The sequence below is a fragment of the Panicum virgatum genome, chromosome 5N (genome assembly GCF_016808335.1).
Source record: "Panicum virgatum strain AP13 chromosome 5N, P.virgatum_v5, whole genome shotgun sequence".
Taxonomy (NCBI): Eukaryota; Viridiplantae; Streptophyta; class Magnoliopsida; order Poales; family Poaceae; genus Panicum; species Panicum virgatum.
This window is the reverse complement of record NC_053149.1, coordinates 60274837-60293731: the sequence shown is the minus strand read 5'-3', so window position 1 is coordinate 60293731 and position 18895 is coordinate 60274837. Positions and strand designations below refer to the sequence as shown.

The 18895-nt window shown below is 44.5% G+C and overlaps 1 protein-coding gene across 1 annotated transcript; it reads left to right on the top strand.

Annotated features, from left to right (window-relative positions):
- The first annotated feature begins 15251 nt into the window (after nucleotides 1-15251).
- On the top strand, nucleotides 15252-17302 carry LOC120676873. The gene is made up of 2 exons (XM_039958206.1): nucleotides 15252-16891; nucleotides 16971-17302. The coding sequence occupies exons 1-2, from the start codon at nucleotides 15324-15326 to the stop codon at nucleotides 17158-17160; spliced, it is 1758 nt and encodes a 585-aa protein (XP_039814140.1). The 5' UTR covers nucleotides 15252-15323; the 3' UTR covers nucleotides 17161-17302.
- Nucleotides 17303-18895: the final 1593 nt, after the last annotated feature.

Sequence of the window (18895 nt, the reverse complement as noted above, 5' to 3'; positions counted from 1 at the left end):
CAAGGACGGAGGGTGACCAAGCGAAGGAGGAGTGACGGACTCGCACGACAAAGGCCAGGCCCGAAGTCCCGGCCGGAAATGCCTAGTGACAAAGGACCCGAGGCGAGACAAAGGCCCACATGTCGGTCCAGCTGTAATCCATTGAGTTGTCTGTAAAACTTGTTATTACCTTAACCAGAATAGATGCCTAAGAATAAGTGAAAGTCGATTCCCGGATCAATCCCTATTAAGATCAAGGCAAAGCATCTAATACGTCGCCAAATCGTCCAACCTGTTTGCAAGGCCTAACCTAGCAGATATTAAGCCGATTCTTAAGTATAAGAACAAACCATAATAGATTAGATCTACTAGATATAAAAGAAGCAGGGTGTTATCTCTACGCGACAAACTCTATGCAACGAGAATTAGCGTAAGATTAATAGATGATCACACAGAGATAACATGATATTCGTAGATGGTAAACAACAAGAGCATGATAAATCTACTAAAGGTCATGCTACGAACATCAGGATAACTAGCACTACTCGCCATAAAAAACGCTTCAGTACGAGTAATACCAAAGTAAAAGCAAGAACAATGCTGCCCTGATCACAAGAAGTGATCAGGGCAGCATGGCGCTTACTTGGATGAAACCCTAGGATTAGGGGTGGCGGTGCGCCGAGAATTGTTGTTACGAGACGTGATGACGTTCTCTTTTTTACGAATATCATAGGATACATATTTATAGTCCGGAGACTTGGAAAACAATCTAAACCAACATGTCCAAATCGGACTCTATCTCTAACCCAAACTGAACTAAATCTAAAGATACATGGCCCACATGGCCCAAACACTCACGCAGGAGCCGATTCGCAAGTCTTCTTTAATGCCTGCCTTAAGCCCAACTTGCTCGTGACCCATTAATTAATCCTGTTAATTTATGGTGATAACACATCCGCAGTCAAATGGGGCAGTCGAAAGAGCAAACGGCATCATCTTCTCCGGAATCAAGAAAAACATCACAGAATAGCTGAAGGGCAAGTGGGCTGATGAGCTACCAAAAATAATCTGGTCTCATAACACGACGGAGTCAAGTGCAACAAAATTCACTCCCTTCAAGCTCCTCTATGGAGAAGAGACAATGACACCAGAAGAACTTCGCCATGGATCCTACAGAACCGAAGCACCTGACGAGGACATCAAGCCAACAATCGACACTATCGAAGCCATCAAAACACAAGTGGCAATCAACATCGGCAGGTACCAGAATGAAACCCGAAGGTGGAGCAACAAGAAGGTGAGGCCTCGGGAAATCAAAGAGGGCGAATTCGTACTTCATCGCATCCCAAAGAGCAAGCAACAAGGAAAAATGCACAGCAAATGGGAAGGACCTTTCCTGGTCGCTTCAATGGCAAGACCCGAAGCCTGCAAGCTTCATACACTAGGAGTCAAAGAGCCTTACTCCTGGAACAAAGACATGCTCCAGCGATACTATGTTTAGCTTCCCTCAATTTTTTTGTAATAAAGTGTAATCTCATTCAGCATTAGCTTGAACAATGTATTTAAGGGCCCGTACTCTTTTCCTCACAGGGGAAGCCTTCGCGCAATCGCTGTGGTTGTCGAAGGTGTGAGGTTTTTAACGAGGCGAAAATCCTATGTAACCCCTTGTGAAATATAAGCAAGGTCCCTAGGAAGAACTAGCATATGAGAAGGCACCGAAGCATCTATCCCCTTCGTCACAGCGAAGGGGGGGAGTCATCGGTACGTTGTGCGTGATTAAAACTTTGAGAAATGAGCCCAGGGGTCGCGGGGCTGAACGGCCCGCAGCACCCTTGGGCTTCAGTTCTTATTTTGCCCAATCGAAAAAGACCTTCCGAGCAGAACACCGAAGGCACTGAAAGTCCCTCCGTGCCAAAGCGCCGAGGGTAAGAAAAGTCCTATCGATCGAAAGCCGAAGGCCCAGGGCTCGCCTAAGCGCGCTAAAGAGCCAAAGGTCCCCTTCAAAGAAAAGTCCCTCTGCGCCAAAGCGCCGAGGGCATGAAAAGTTCTATCGTGCGAAAGCCGAAGTCTAGGGCCCACCTAAGCGAGCAAAAGTGCCAAAGGTCCCCTATTCAAACGCCCTTCAGAACATGGTCCCGAAGGCACTTGCAATTTGATCAACAGATGCAGCGTGCCCCACTCCTCCAAGAATGCAAAAGGGGGGTGGCGCTTTGCGAACAAACATGTTGCGTACTTGCAGTCATGAGTCACCACAAGCAAAAAGGGGTGGCGCTTCGCAACTAATAGAAAATGTGTCGCATACTACACGATTCATTTTAATCAGAAGTGTCGCCCTCCAAGAACGCAAGGGGGGGTGGCGCTTTGCAGTAAAATCACAGTGCGTCCTCGAAGGGACAAGCTCTCACTTTAAGAATAGTAGCACTTCGCATACAATAAAGATGACAAGCATAATGAAAAGAGAGGGCTCGCACAAACTACTACTTACAATATTGTTTACACCATAATCACAAGTGGGGCTTCGCACAGACGAAGACCCTTGTACACAAAACAAGCACGCTGAAAGGAAGGGCGGCGCTTCATTAACAAGATCAACACCGTCCGCGAAGAGACAACTTTCGGTCAAAAAACAATCGGACATTTACAAGAACTTTAACAAAAACTTCTTCACCCATTGATTCATTTACACAGTTACATCTGATACTTCCTCTTCAAATACTATGCGGTCTACATCTTCGATGACCATACGGACTGCGCGATCTATAATCGCTTCGGCTGTCTTCCGCAAGAAGGCTTCAAAAGCCAGCCCTGAAAACAAACGAAGTCGGAAATCAGGCTCACTCGGATAGAACATCCCCCCGAAGACGAAATGCAAAGTGCTCGGCATCGGGGACTTCGTCAACGGGTTCTGGTTTCGGTTCAAGAAGCCCCCTCGCGGGCGCATAGGGACGATCGGTGTCTAAAATACGCTTTGTTTCACGATGAAGTGCACGATCTGCGAGAATCTTAGCCTGTTTTTCCGCATCACGCAAAAACTCAGCCCAAAACAACTTGGCCTTCGCGTTGTCAGCATCGTATCTTCGTTCTAACCGTGCCAACCATTCCTCATGAGAACCCCATGGATGATCATAAGAATATTTAGCCCAGGCACCGCCGGCAACACATAAAGAACCACAACGCATCCACAATGGTAGGACATCTTCAGTTATCCACGCAGGTTCCAATGCAGGGTCCTGCGCAGACACCGAAGGTGTTAGTTTCTTACAAAACAACCAGTCCCTTCGCAAAATAGTTACAGTAAAAGAGTTCATCACTCGGCGGCATTTACATCGTCATTAAGTGGGGGGCTTCGCGTCCATCCGCGCCAACTGCAACAGCCGCTGCTTCGTTCGTCGACACGAACTGAAGATTCCCTGCGTTGGCGGGGCCAAGGAAATTGCGTGCATAAGCCTCAGCATTGTCTTGAAGCTGCAGAAAAACCCGAAGTCAGCTTTGGAAACAAAGAAAAATTGCTGAACAATAACAGCTAAGCACCTGCTTCTGGAGTCGTTCCACCTCGGCATGAACGAGGTCCCTCCTGCTTGTCTTGAAAAAGTCGCCGTAAAACTTTTGGCAATATTTTTTGGAAGAGGGGACAGGGCTTCGGGGCGGACTCATTCGGCAAAGGCCATGCGAAAGACAGATCACGCATCGATCGAAGCTGAGCCTTTGTCACAGCGGCTTCGGCACCCCCTTCAGCGGGAATAAACTTGCAGATGGCGGCGCTAAGAGACCGTACCACCACCGCAGCACTTAAGTCTCCCATCGCACGGCTGCCAGAGGTAGCCATGGCGACGCACACCCGAAGCCAGCGAAACAATTCGGAAATCGAAATGGAATTAGCTGTAGGAGAGAGGTCAGGAGCGAAAAGACCCAAAGTTTGTAGAAAGTCAGCAACATCGAGCTGAAGGGGCTCAGCCCCAGCTTGGATGGCTTCGTGATAGGCATTGATAGCTTGGTTTGCAGCCAGGTGCTTACGTTCAGCCTCGGTCAGCTCTTCACTCTTCGCCACCAATTGTCGCCGAGCTTCAGCGGCGTAAACCTTCACGGTTTCAGATTCTTCGCGGGCCGCTCGCAGAGCGCACTCCGCATCAGCTTTCGCCATGGAGAGGGATGCCTCCAACTCATCTTTCTCAAGTTCCAATTGGGCGACTGTCCGCTCCAGTTTAGAAATCCTAGAAGGCTGGCCTCGCTCTACAACCATCTGACGGCGAGCACACCGAGCTGCAACATATGACTTCAAGGCAAGGTCCTCGGCGCAGCGAATAGCATGACCTACCCTAGTCCTCATTAGCCTTCGCTCCATGAGCGGAAAGCAAAATGAGTCCCCCGCTTCGTCCAGGAAGGTCCATTTATGTTGATCGCTCTTGAAACGAAGCTTTCCAACCACATGACCACCGATCAGCTTCGCGTTGGTCACACCGAGGGCCTCGGCGATGTCAGCCGGGCTCGACGTGCTCATGACATAACCGCTGCTCTCCGAGGAGCTCGAGCCGCTGCCGCTGCCTTCCTCAAAAACATTTTTACCCTTCGCAGCCACATCACCAGACGGAGGGACATTCTCCAGCTCCTCTTCATCTTCGTCCCCATCTGTCTCGCTGCCCTTTTTAGAGGATGATACAGTCATGGCAAGAGCCTTTTCTGCCGCAACCGATGCAGGCATAGTGTGAAGTCGCGTCTCCACCTCATCGTCACTTTCAGGCTCGATGTCGCTGAGCTGTAGCAAAAATACAGGCTTCGCAGCAACAACGTCCTCGGCAGCGCAGGCCACATCGAGGGCAGGACCCCTTGGATTCTCTCCCACATTGGCATAATGGTTACTCGATCCAGCGCCGCCTTCGGAATCCCCTTTGCTGTGAAGCAGGGACTGGGTGAGAACGGTATCAATGAGACGGGAATGTTTCTTCGGACGCTCTTTTCCCCCTTCGCTCCTGCATTTTTTCTTTTCCAAGGCCCTGGTGTTACCACCGCCCTTGGACGTCTTCTTGCGCTTACCCCCGGCCGCTCCCGAGGGCTCTCCCTTCATCTTCTTCCTCCCTTCGGCCTCAGCCAGCCGAGCGTCGGCGACGTGCCGAGGAGCCTCAATCTCAAAGAAGGCGAACACCAGGTTGTTCCGAGTGCCCCCAACTTGGACTCGAGCAGGGTTCGCTCCTTGGCAGCTTCAGCACCAATGACTTCATCCGCAAGATTTTCCACAGCGATGGGGTCTACCTCTGCGTAGAAGACGCGAAAAATTAAAAAAAAATTGAACGAAGGAAAAGCAAGGGGCTTACCATCCTTCGTGATCCCAAAAGATGTGGAGGAGTTGGGCATTAGAAGACCACCCACACATCTCTCCTTTCCCGCCCACGAAGTTATGGACCATCCTTTGCGAAAGGGAAAACATTTACAGGCGATGTACTCCTCAACAATATCTCATGTCCCGAAGACCTTGGACACCTCGCGGAGCATCGCAACGTGAGCCTTCGCTTCCTCCGTCCCTTTGTCCACTTCCATGGATGGAGGTTGCTCCCAGAGCGGATTGAACTCCTTCACCACTAGAGGGTGGGTTTGCGTGGCTTCATCAAGGGGAACCTTGTGGTAAAACCACATTGACGTCCAGTCTCCCCACTTGTTGCGATAAGCAATGATGGGGCTCGGAACGGTGCCATGGAAAGTGAAGGTATACACACCAAATTGAGGCTCCGCCTCTGAAGTACCATCGCCTATATTCACAAATACAGTCTTCGGCTGAAAGTGACATCTGAAGAGGCGAGCGAAGCCCGTAGCGGTAGGCTTCAACTTGTAGGTCTTCGTCAACCACATATACAAGTTGTGTCGGACGAAGGACGTCGGTGTCATCTGGTGAGTGTAGACGTCGAAGAGCTTGAAAATCTCCACCACCACCGGATCCATCGGGAAGCGAAGGCCGGCGATGAAGAAGTCACAGAAGACCACGACTTCGTCAAAACGAGGCATCGCCATAGTCTCCCCGGCCGGAGGAGCACGTGCGAGGCCAGCTTCGAGGACACCTCGCTTCTCCATATCTTCGATCAAGCTTCGTGTCATGTAGCTCTTCCCAAGGACGTTAGTTCGAGGGAATCGAACCCGTTCGCGAGGCGCCATTTCCTCGGTGGAAGCCATCGTGACCAACGTAAGAAACAGAGGCGAAGCAAGCAACCAGCAACGCGCGGGATGTCGGAAGAACGAAAGCAATCGAGAAACGCTTTGGGTTGGGGGGCTGAGGCGTCGAGAGCTTGATTTGTTGTCCCCCCCCGGGTCCGTTTATATAGTGCTGGCCTCCTGGCCCAGGGCGCCTGGGGACGCGTGCCAACGAGTTAAAACATCATTTTTGCCCTTGCCCCCCTCTCCCGCGAAGGAATCCGAAACGACGTGGGGGCAACAACGTCTTTTGTCTAAAACCTTTATCGTCTCACCTTTTAGATTTTATTGTCATAATCAATTTCCTGGAAATCACGAAAAGATTATCTAACTCCACCAGCAGAGAAGTCAACCAGTTTTTCTTTGTCTTGGTGACTCCACAGGTATTCAGGCCGTCCTCGCGCGCTCACACGCCCGAAGGGTGGCACTTGGGGCTGCGTTCTCACCCACCAGGTTGTTGAGCCTTCGGGTGCCCCGAGGAGCATCCGAAGCCTCGAGGGGTTACTGTTGGGGGAGCCACCTTCGGCGATCGGTGCGAAGGTGCTAGGACGCAAGGACGGAGGGCAAGTCGATAGTACGTGCTTGGCGTGGCGAAGACTTCAAAGCGAAGTGACTTCGACGAAGGCCCCGAACCAACAACGCAACGATCAACCCTTGTCCGGCACGATGGCGATGGGCAGACAGAGAAGACCCAAGGACGGAGGGTGACCAAGCGAAGGAGGAGTGACGGACTCGCATGGCGAAGGCCAGGCCCGAAGTCCCGGCCGGAAATGCCTAGTGACGAAGGACCCGAGGCGAGACAAAGGCCCACATGTCGGGCCATCTGTAATCCACTGAGTTGTCTGTAAAACTTATTATTACCTGGGAGCCGATGGGATATTCTGTATTTGTGGCAGTTAGAGGGCATTGTGGGGAATTTACACTCGTGGGTAGTTGAGCCGTTGGGCTATAAATACCCCCTGTAACTGTGTGTTGACGAGAAAAAAAAGAGGAGGCAAATACGCTGTTGCGTTGATTATCGTGCTGTCACTTTGGTCTTGGTCGTTCTTTCTAAGCTTCGCCCCTGACGAATCGAGCTGTTGTGATACACTTTCATTCCGAAGAGTGTCCTACACCAACACCCAATTCTGCATCTGCAGAGAATTTAATTACTGAGCAAAAATATCAAACAGACATCATTATTCATGATAACTTGATCATCGAGTCACTCACTTACTTGTATCTTGAACTGAATGAAATGCTTGAATCCATGAGGTGAGGAAGCAGACAAGGGCATACTGCCCCACATCGTGTAGCAATTTTGGAGCTAGCCAAATAGATAAATTTTCCCTCTTGATGGATACTGTATAGAAAAAAAATTATGAGAAGGCTTGCTCTCCACAGGATTGTATGCCAAAGCAGAGGTCTTAACAAGCAACAGTGCAACACGACGGAAAAAGATTAATATGCACAGCATGACACGTGCTCCCAAGCAAAATGTTCATGGTTTATATGAAAAGTAGTTGAGAAACTATCAGGATCAGAAAACATTTTCCTACTTTAGAATGAGCTTAGCCATTTCGTTGAATGGGACCATCTTTTCGTCTATTTTAATAATAGGCATATGCCAGTGCGTTGCTACAGGTTAACGTTATGTTCAAATAAAATAACACCAAATTAATATGTAAAAAATACAACTTGATCCTACCAAGAAGTAAAGTAATTAGCATATCTAGCCAATACCTAATTGCCTATTGTTGACGCTTGCTAACGACCAATCTCAAGCGTCAATTTGATCAGAAAATCTTTAGAGTTTAAATATTTCATATGCATCTTTATTCAAAATAAAGTAGAAATTCACTATGCTCTAAAAAATATGCAAAGATAGAAAAAACGAGACTAAAGTGCAGGTTCGGAGGACCTTATGATCCATGGAAAAAATCGCCGACCAATCAGAGCGCAGAATTTAGGCTCATATGGATCAAAGGGCCCACATGCAGCACCTAACCGACATATCAGAAGCTTGGACATGTGGGAAAGGAACAAGGAGAAACGTGGGAGGCCACCAGAGCATAGGGGGCCGGTGGGGCCCACCTGCCAGTCGCCGACCATGGTGGTCGGCCGAGTGGGCCCGGCCCCCACCGACCACCAGCTTCTACAGGAAGCTTCCTATTGGTTTCCTTAAGTTAGTTCTGGCTGCCACGCGTTGTCCCAGCAAGTGCACACATGCCATTGAGCTTCCCTATAAATATGAGAGGGGGGGGGTTGAAATGAGGTAGAGAAGGCAAGACAAGCAAGAGCACTCCTCTCATTTTCTCTTTTGAGTAGTTGTAAGGCTAGTGGAGTTTAGGTGAAGTAGTTGTCGAATCCGGACATTTGTCAGGGAACAGGTATGGGTTCGCTATTAGATCTCTTTTGTAATGTTCGGTCGTGTATACTTGACTTATCTTATAGTTATTTATATTTTCATGATATATGCCCTGTGGTTACAGACATAAATTTCATGATTAGTTTACTTTGCTATTTTGTGCTGCCTGGTTAGAGATTTAGTTCTTGTTAACTTCTACGTGCTCCAGAATTCGTATGTTTGCTCTAGTATGATGTCTATCCATCCAAAACGTGGGGCTTCGTGGGTATATTATATTATCGCTTACTAGTGTAGACATGGTGTCTGGATTAGTTAAGTGTTGCTGATGTCGCCCTTTGCCACGGTTTGTAGATGTAGCCTGTAGGTGGTGACAGTCCTGTTTAGTGCCATCGTAATCCTCCATGTTCGATTAGGGGGTAGGAGGGTATAAATGTCTGTGATGGCTTGACAGTCATATATGTCAGCCATTTGCACAGTGCTCCCGTGTTTTAGGCATAACTTGATAGTTCCTAACCAACCTATGCAAAGTATAAAATGCTAGTAAACGGTATAGATAATTAAAAGAACATTAGATAGACCTTGACTAACTAACTTCGGCCTAGCTCCCTGCCTTCTTTACCCTTTTGTTAGAATTAAGACTTGCTTGTTTTCTCTCACACTATCTCTATCCATAATTTATCTTACCCCTGTTTATGCATCTAAATATTCCATTGAGATAAGTTCATGTTGCCTACCTACACAACTTAGTCGCCGCATTTCCTGCGAAATTATAAATGACACCGCGGTATACTCACTGGGTAAAATGTTGCACCGATTATTCCGTCCGCTTGCGGAATGATTCATGGTTCATTAGTTTGGTTATCAGTAATTGCTATATGAAATGTCGAGGAATTTGTCGGCGTTGATGCCGGGTATTTCTGAAGCCTTTACGAAACCAGGCTGACCGACTCTGTTTCTGAAGTAGACGTTACGAAATACCAACACCTATGCTTTTCAATCATCAATTTCAGAGTGCTATTCCTTTAGCTGCAATAATATAAAATCTATATCATAATTTTTTATGTAATAGAGAAATACCAATGAGCTTTTAACGATTTGTAATCTTTGGAGATATATCAAAACATCAGTTTATATTAGACGGTTAGTCAGCAGGGAGTCACTCTTGCTATTAAGTACAACTACGGACCATTGCAGAGCATTGAGGGATACAAATGTATGTGCCTCTTCCCTTTAGTATTTGCCGAACTAAATAAGAGAATGCACGTAGCCTATTCGCCAAAGTATTCAAACATTTTCCAGTTAGAATTAGCTGCAAATAAAATTCAAAAACAGCTGCTTGAACAACATTGTTGTCAAGTGTTATTTGAGCAGTCTGCACAAAAAGTAGAAAAGAAGTTAGAGAAATTGACAAACCAAGTGTTATCCGCATGATGTGCAATAAGATAAGTAACTGAGAGTTCAAAAGGCAGATCTCTTTTACAGGCTAGAAACAACACAAGTACCTTTAGCATGAGGTTTGGTAGTTTTGACTTTATTCTCCTAAAGTTACTGACCTTATAGTCCTAAAGTTACCGAGGAGTCGAAGAGTGGAGGTCGCTCGGTAACTCGAGTCGATCAGTCCCATTCATTCTTGCCCGAAACAAGTGGGCTATTCATTCCCCAGCTCTAACATTGGAAAGCATAAACATCTCTTAAAACTTAAAATCATACAAACACCAGTTCAGAAAATCCAGCTGCTACGAAACCTGCTTCTCTAAAGTCAGGGGCGGACCCAAGGCTCCGGCTCCATTGCTGCAAGAGAAGCTAGGCATCGGCCGTGTTGGCGACCCTCTTCTTTCAGACATGGGAAGATAATTTTCTTTGATTTTCCCAGGATCCATTTGGTAACTGGTTCCGCCAATGTCCGAAGTAAATAAGTGTTCAAGAGACAGATCTATTTAACAACGACACGGTGAGTCACCGCTTTTAGCATGAGGTTTAGTAGTCTTGAATTCATTGTCCTAAAATTGACCGTGCCACCATAGTTGTGTTTCGAGATATTTTTATTGGCTTTCGCTAGTTCATGAGCCATCCTGCTTGTGGCATCATAGAAAAGGGAATGGACATTATCTATCTACCTATAGGTCATTGCATAGACTGATTGCAAAGTGTGTGCAATATCAGCAGAGGCAAACATAATGAAATTGCTTTGAAATATTCATGTTGTTCTCAACGATTAAACCATCTGTCTAATTAGAAGACAACTGTGCTAAATGAAAGCTATTATTAATATTGTCAATGCAGTGACATATGGAAAGTATACCATCTCTAACTTCAAATCTTCAGTGTATTTTATAGGTATACAATATCAGTCTATCGTGAAAAGGTAAAGTAATCACCTCTTGGCTTAGCCACATTTCAGCTAAATGGATATAACAACACGCAGAGTACAGTACTCATCTGTTGCAACAAATATGTTGTGATAAGAGTAGAATGGAAAGTAGAGAGAATGAATGTGAATGGTTGTTCTTGTTTCCATTAATTGATTGTGCTTATATACAAGACCAAGAGACATCATCCCAAGGGACATGTCCCTTCGGGGTGACCCTTTCGAGGTTCCCTTTGAGGGTGGTAGTTCTCCAAATGGGATTTATCCACTAATTATAGGATTAAATAAATAATTACATATTGATCACTAACTAATTTATTTTTCTTCTAACACTCCCCCTTGATCAATTTGATCTTCTTGTAGTCTTGTAATCAATCGAAAAACTCCTTGAAAATCCTATGGGAAAAATCTCACACCCATCAACCGTGGATCAAAATAGAGACCATAGTGAAGGTGGCCCAGTAAGGAAGATGTATTAAATCTGCGACTGCACGAGTAATTGTGCCATAAATATTCCTCTCTCAAAAAAAATTAAAATAAACTAAAATAAATAAATAAAAAGAATGAAACCTTAATCATCTTAATCCCCGGTCAATTGCCCTCCAGAGAGTAAGAATTAATACGATGGATCTTCGTATGACCGAATCAAATCTATTAGTTGGAAGGACTAATCAAGCCATGACATTTGCTAGAGAAGTACTTTTCAAAAAGTGCACTTTGTAGATATATCTATACTCCCTCTGTCCTGAAATATAAGCCAAATTTGTTCTAAATAAAAATGGTCTATGTTTAATCAAATTTATAAAGAATATTAACACATCAAATACTTTTCATAAAGGATCTAATTATTTTCATTTGATATTCAAAATATTATCACTTTTCTCTATAAGTTTGCTCAAACTTAATAAGAGTAGCTTAATTTAGGACATATCAAAATAGCTTACGTTTCAGAACGGACGTCTAGGACAGACGTAGTCAATGTCAACAAGCAGCGCGTGACTTTCGCAAGAAAATGATGCTATAGGATGATGAATTTCCACCCTTACTCAAATCTGTGACTTTCGCAAGAAAAGTATATTTACAGAAAGGTGACGCTAGCTTGCAGAGGTGCAGGTCAAGTTGTATGACGACGTATGTAAGCAGTGAAGTTTAGGAGTGAGTGTGAATGCATGTTTCTATCGGTTGAATTTGCATAGAAGAAGTTGGGAAACCTCAATTACGAAGATAAAACAGCTTAGAAGAAGTTGGGAAAATGCAGGCCTACCTACCCCTTGAAACATTCTCTTGTGGCACGCGCTCACACACATGACAAAACACACCAGAACACTTACTGCGACAAGCAAACTGGCGGCTCTTGAGATACTATCGGCTGAAAGTTCCTACGCCAGGCCACTTTGTTGCTTAAGAACTGGATATACCTACGTTTCCGTAACCCTGTATCATTCGGATCTTGGTGCTTCAATGGGGCATATGTTCGGTCAGAGGAATTAACTGGTGAATCGATCACACATCTAATCTTAACACAGAACATAGCACATATTGTTTGTGCCTAAGGTACCAAGTTTTAATCATTTTGAGTTATTGGGTCGCCAAAATATGATAAAATAAATTAGTTTGCATTCGGAGCATTTTCGCACCCACATGAAGAAGGAATTTGTCTTAGTTATCCTAAGAGCAAAATCGAGACACAAAGCAGGGATGTCTAAATGGCCACAAGCTTTACTGTAATTTTCCTTATTTTCTTTCTCTCTCTTTTTTTGTCTCTTGAAGACGTTAGACTCCACTTGTTTCATGTGTTTTGTTTTACCTTTTAATATCTTACTATTACTTGGGCTCATTTGGAGCCTCCACACGAGGCCACCTAGGATACTAGGTGGACACTCTAGAAAACAGAGAAATTTTATAAATTCTCACAAAAATCAGAAGCATTCGGCCATCAATCCAACAACTCTAATTACAATAACCATCGGATCTGTTATCTCTTCTAATAATTACCCATCTCTGTTATTATGAAAATACACTAAAGTAACCCCCTAAATATGTATCTAAATTACCCACCTTTGCCATTATGAAAAAATCTAAAGTAACCCCCCTAATCTTTATGTAAATTACCCACCTATGTCATTATTAAAATAATACAAATACCCCTCTAATTTTGCACATAAATTATCCAATTATGTCATTATTATTACAAGTTAAATTACTCCTAAATCTGAATATAAATTATAAATTATATCATTATAGGTGCACCAATATAAAATTCTAAAATTACTATTTCTATCATTATTGATTTATTAGTTATATAATTATTCATATAAAAATACTACCCACGATATATGTCACCATATATTCATGTATGATGGAAGAGATAAGAATACCAATTCACAAACAAATAGTTTAACTAAATATATATTGAATACATATGGAGGTGTGATGCAACATAAAATCAATTGTAATTAGATAATGATAAATATATATTTTAGAGTATGTGTTAGAATATTTAATAGATGAAAAAGGGCGTGAGATAGATAACTATAATTATTGATCTCATTCTTATATTAATTCTAATTAACCCATGCGGGAGCACGGGTTGATAGACTAGTATATAATAATCAGTAGGGTCACCCCTCCTGTTTCATAGAAAAATAGTTCGACATTTCACGTAATTAAGATAATTAAGATAGGAGGATAAAAAATTAAGAATGATATTATATCATCTTATTTTACTATTACTAATTGGAGGCTCATTTGGAGTCTCCACATGAAGCCACCTAGGACTGTAGGTGGACACTATAAAAAATAGAGAAATTCTATAAATTCTCTCAAAAATCACAAACATCCGGCCATCAATCCAGCAACTCCAATTATAATAGGGTTAATTGGTTCTGTGCCATTACAATTTGGCAAGTTCGGAGATCTGCCATTACAATTCGCATAATCGGGTACGTGCCATTACAATTCTCACTCTACCGGGCTGACGCCATTTTGTACGCCTGGCGCGACGTCGGGCCCATCTGCAGGGTACCGTATACCCCCCTCTCTTCCGTATGTCCCATTTTGCCCCCGCCTGAAGCGATAAGGCCGGCTCCCGTCTTCCTCCTCCGTTAGCGCCATCCATTGACTTCCTCTTCCTCACTCGGTCCCCTTGCTCCCTCCCGACGAACCCTAACCCTAGAAGCAACTGCGACTGCGGTAGATCGAGGGCGAGTCAAGCCGAAGGGAGTGCGATGCTGGTCAGGTGAAGAAGATGGCGAGTCCCCCCTCCGCCGGAGCTCCCCCAACAGGGGCGGCGGCGATGGAGGTCGATGGCGTGGAGTGCAGGTAAGTGTAGTTCTCTCTCTCTCTAATCTGACTTGAGGACGGCGAAATTGTAGGTTTTTGCTTAGACCATGTCAATTTCTTCTCTTATTTATAGGCTTGATTTATTCGCACTAGAGATTATGGTGGAAGGGTTCCTCACTGTGGATTCGATGGGTAGGAAAGTGTACTCTAAGGGCCGAGTGATTAAGTGTGATGTGGAGTTTGGCTCATACACGGTTGAATTGCTGATGAAATGTCTGCAAACTGAGGTGAATTGGGCACCAAACCAGTCGGCCACAGTCTGGTTTTTTCACAAGAGATTGGATGAGGATATTAGATTAACAGAAGAGTTTCAAATGCGTGATTTGTTTGAAATGTATAAGTCGGAGATGCGTTGCCATTTGGTTGTAGCCATCCTTGACAACTCTAAAATTGCAGAAGTTGTCCTAACAGATGAATTAGAGCCTTTATGTGTTATCCCACCTGATGAGTTTGAACTTGCTAACCAAACTGGAGCGTCTGCATCCAAAGTGGCAAATTCACAAGGGACTGCAGCTAAGGAGGCAGATGCAGTAGAGCCAGACCTATTTGATAATGAGGAGGAATATGTTGGTGTAGATGATGAGCACATATACATGCCTGTGCCACCATCTTCAGCAGCAGGCACTGACAATGGTGCTGCTGAGCCAACAGAAACAAATGCACATCCACCTGAATCTCATGCACATACCACTTCTGCATGGCATGAATCTAATGAAAATGGGCCTGCTGCTGAAGGAGGTGTGCCTCTTGAGGCAGAGGTCACTGATGCAGATCCACAAGAGTTCAATGTGATTCATGATCCTGAACATCCAAATATTGAGAAGGGTGCCTTGTTCCCTGATATTGTGACCTTCAGAAAAGCAATTAGACATTATGTTGTTAGAAGGGGTTTTGAGTTCAGAGACCTGAAGACAGATCCTACCAGATTCATTGCCAAGTGTGCTCATCAGGGATGCCCATGGCGTATACATGCTTCTACTGTTTGGGATAAAAACATAGTTGAGGTAAATGTTTCATTTTTTGTTTGTCATTACATGATTCTGTTGGTTAGGCTTCCATAATTACATGTTTGTTGTTCTGATTACATTATTTCTTATTTAATATTTCTTAATGCAGATTAATGTCCTACCTGCTGAGCACAATTGTCCAACTACAAAGCTTAGGGAGAGCAAAATGGCTACTCAGAGCTGGGTTGTAGACAGGCTGTCTGAGTGGGTCAAGCATAACCCTAGCAAGGGTGCAAAGGATGCAAAAGAAAAGGTGGAGCAGGACTATGGCATCAAGCTGAAGTACTCCAAGGCATGGTCAGGTCTGAAACTTGCACTAGAGCAAGTTCATGGTAAATATGAGGAGAGTTTTCAATTATTGTTCAATTGGAAAGCACAGATGGAATTAAGTTCACCTGGTAGTATTATTGAAATTGATTTGGAAAGGAAGAATAAGAAGATGCACTTCAAGAGGATTTTTGTAGCATTGAAGTCGTGTGTAGATGGGTTCTTAGCTGGTTGTAGACCGTATATAGGGGTTGATGCCACCAAGTTGAATGGTAAATACACTGGTCAGTTGGCTTCTGCAACTGCTGTGGATGGGCACAACTGGTTGTATCACTTAGCATATGCTGTATTTGATTTAGAAACAGAGGAGAACTGGACTTGGTTCATGCTTCAGTTACAGAGGGCTGTTGGGACACCAGAAGGCCTTGTCATATGTACAGATGCTTGTAAAGGCCTTGAAACAATAGTAGGTGATGTGTTTCCAACAGCTGAGTACAGAGAGTGCATGAGGCATCTCTATGGCAACTTCATGAAGCATTATCAAGGTGATGTATTCACTGAGCACTTGTATCCAGCTGCAAGAAGCTACACTGAGTACATGTTCAAGTGGCACATGAAGAAAATAAATGATGTTGCTCCAGATGCTATAGAATACCTTGAGAGAGACCATAATAGGATTTGGTACAGAAGTGGATTCTCAGAAACTAGAAAATGTGATTACTTAACAAATAATGTTTCTGAGAGTTTCAATGCACAGATAAGGCATTTGAAAGGCCTGTTGCTGCATGAGTTGGTAGATGGTTTGAGAGAATTGTTCATGGAGAAGAGGTACCTTAGAAAACAAATTGGTAGACAGATGGAAGATGGCATATTGCCCAATGTCCTTAAGGAATTGAACACAATAAGCAAGAACTTGCAGGTTGTCAAGATTGTGAGGAGTGATGATGACATTGCAGAGGTGACACTAATTGACAGGTGGAACAACACAAGAAGGCATTCTGTAGATCTTAAAAACCAAAAATGTTCATGCAGAGAGTGGCAAATAACAGGCAAACCCTGCAGACATGCATTGGCTTGGATATTGTCCAACAGAGGTGTCAACATTGGGGATTATGTGCATGAGTATTATTCAGTTGCAAGGTTTAGGTCTGCTTATGAGGGTAGAGTTGAAGCATTGCCAGACAGGTCACAGTGGCCAGCTGTGGACCTTGGATTCAAAGTCTACGCTCCTTTGTTGGGAAGATCTGCAGGAAGGCCAAGGAAAGTGAGGATCAGGGGCTGCCTAGAGAAAAATGCTACAAAAAAGAAGGTGAAATGTAGCAGATGCAAAGAATTTGGTCACTTTGCTAAGACATGCCAGATGTCAGTAGTTGGAGAAGATGGGGAAACTGCAACACCAAAGAGGTAAACAAACTAACTTGGCCATTTTTTGCTTTACAAAATAGAAGTACCATAACCACAACTGTCAATTGGCAACTTGTAGGAAGAGGCCTGCTACTGATGACATGGCTGGGCCATCTCAGAAGAAAAAGAAGACCCCCAAGAAGAAAAGCCCCAAGAGGAAGAAGACCCCCAAGAAGAAGAAGACCCCAGCCAAGAAGAAACAGAAGCAAGCTGAAGCAGCTCCTGCTCCATGTGTTGTCAGGAGTCTAAAAGTTTGGCTCAACACTTGAAGCATTTGGTCAGAGTCGAAGCTTGAAGCTTGGCTGTTAGCAAGACTTTTGGAATGTAATTTGTCTGTTAGCAAGGCTGTGAACTTGTCTTTTGTGAAGTAATGCTGTGAACTTGTCTTTTGTCAAGTCATGCTTTGGTCAAGTCTGTGAACTTGTTAGCTGTGAACTTGAGAAGTTTGTTATGTCAAGTCATGCTGTGAACTTGAGAACTTGGAATGTAATGTTGCATCTGCTTATTTATGTTCCATTGTGTTACTTGCTGCCAAATTTTAGTGAAATTTAAGTGCATGTCAAGTCAGCAGATTTTTTCATAAAGTGGCAACATTCCAACATGAGCTGTACAGAAACATTGCTAACACATTTCATAAGCATTTCACATACTTAAACCATAGTCAGTGCATTCCATAGTCACTGCATTACATCAAGCCAGCCTTACACCAAGGGTAGTCACTGCATTGTAGCATTGTCACTGCAAAAGCATCCAACATGACCACATTGCCATCTATTTACACAACATTGTCACTACCAAAAGCATCCAACAACATACAACTTGTTGGCATCTAACCCATCAACACAACATTGTCACACAGTTCACTTCAACACCATTGTCACCAACATGCCAAACAGAGCAGCTACACACACAATAGAAACAAATGACCACCCCATTTCCCAGATCTTCTTCCCCTCATACAGCTGCAGCTACACCTCATTAATCTGCATCTTCAAGTCCCAAATGTCAGCTAAAGCCTGGTCAACTTGCTCCTTCAGTTCTTCCTGCTGGTTCTTTAACTGACCAAACTGCTCCTTCAACTCACAAACAAGGTCAGTGCTCCTGGCTTCTGCAAGATCCTCAATTTCACCATAATGCTACTTCAGTTTCTCCCTCTGCTCATCCATCATGCGCAAGTAAGCCTCGTATTGACGCTCAGACCTGATCCATCCACATGTTGGGGTCTCCCTATACAGTACCCAAACCCTAGCTCAGAGAAGAAATTGGGGGGGGGGGAGTTCAAGCAAAGGAGAGATGCAATGAAATCAAACGAACTCACCCGCACATTGTAGGGGCACTTGAAGAACAGCTGATTAAACATTTCCGGTTGCTTGCTCCGAATGAAGATCAAACGACACTTGCAGTTGGGGCAATCTACCAGGCGGAGCCATTTCCCGTCCATGCTAGGGGTTGACCCGGATGAGGCCAGGTGCGGACTGCCACCCTCGCTCACCCTCATTGAAGCTGTCGCCGGAGAGCGGGTAGGCAACGGCGACGGCGACGGAGAAGCAGGAGGGGGTACGGAGGAGAAAACGGAGGAGGAAGACGACGTACGGTGGGAGCCGGCCTTATCGCTTCAGGCGGGGGCAAAATGGGACATACGGAAGAGAGGGGGGTATACGATACCCTGCAGATGGGCCCAACGTCGCGCCAGACGTACAAAATGGTGTCAGCCCGGAAGAGTGAGAATTGTAATGGCACGTACCTGATTATGCGAATTGTAATGGCAGATCTCCGAACTTGCCAAATTGTAATGGCACAGAACCAATTAACCCATTATAATAACCATCAGATCTATTATCTTTCCTAATAAATTACCCACCTCTGCCATTATAAAAATAAATTAAAATAAACCCCTAAATATATATCTAAATTACTCGTCTCTGCCATTATAAGTATGGCATCAATCAACAACACACAGCACCCACATATGCCATATAATGTAAATACCCCCTAAATTTGCAT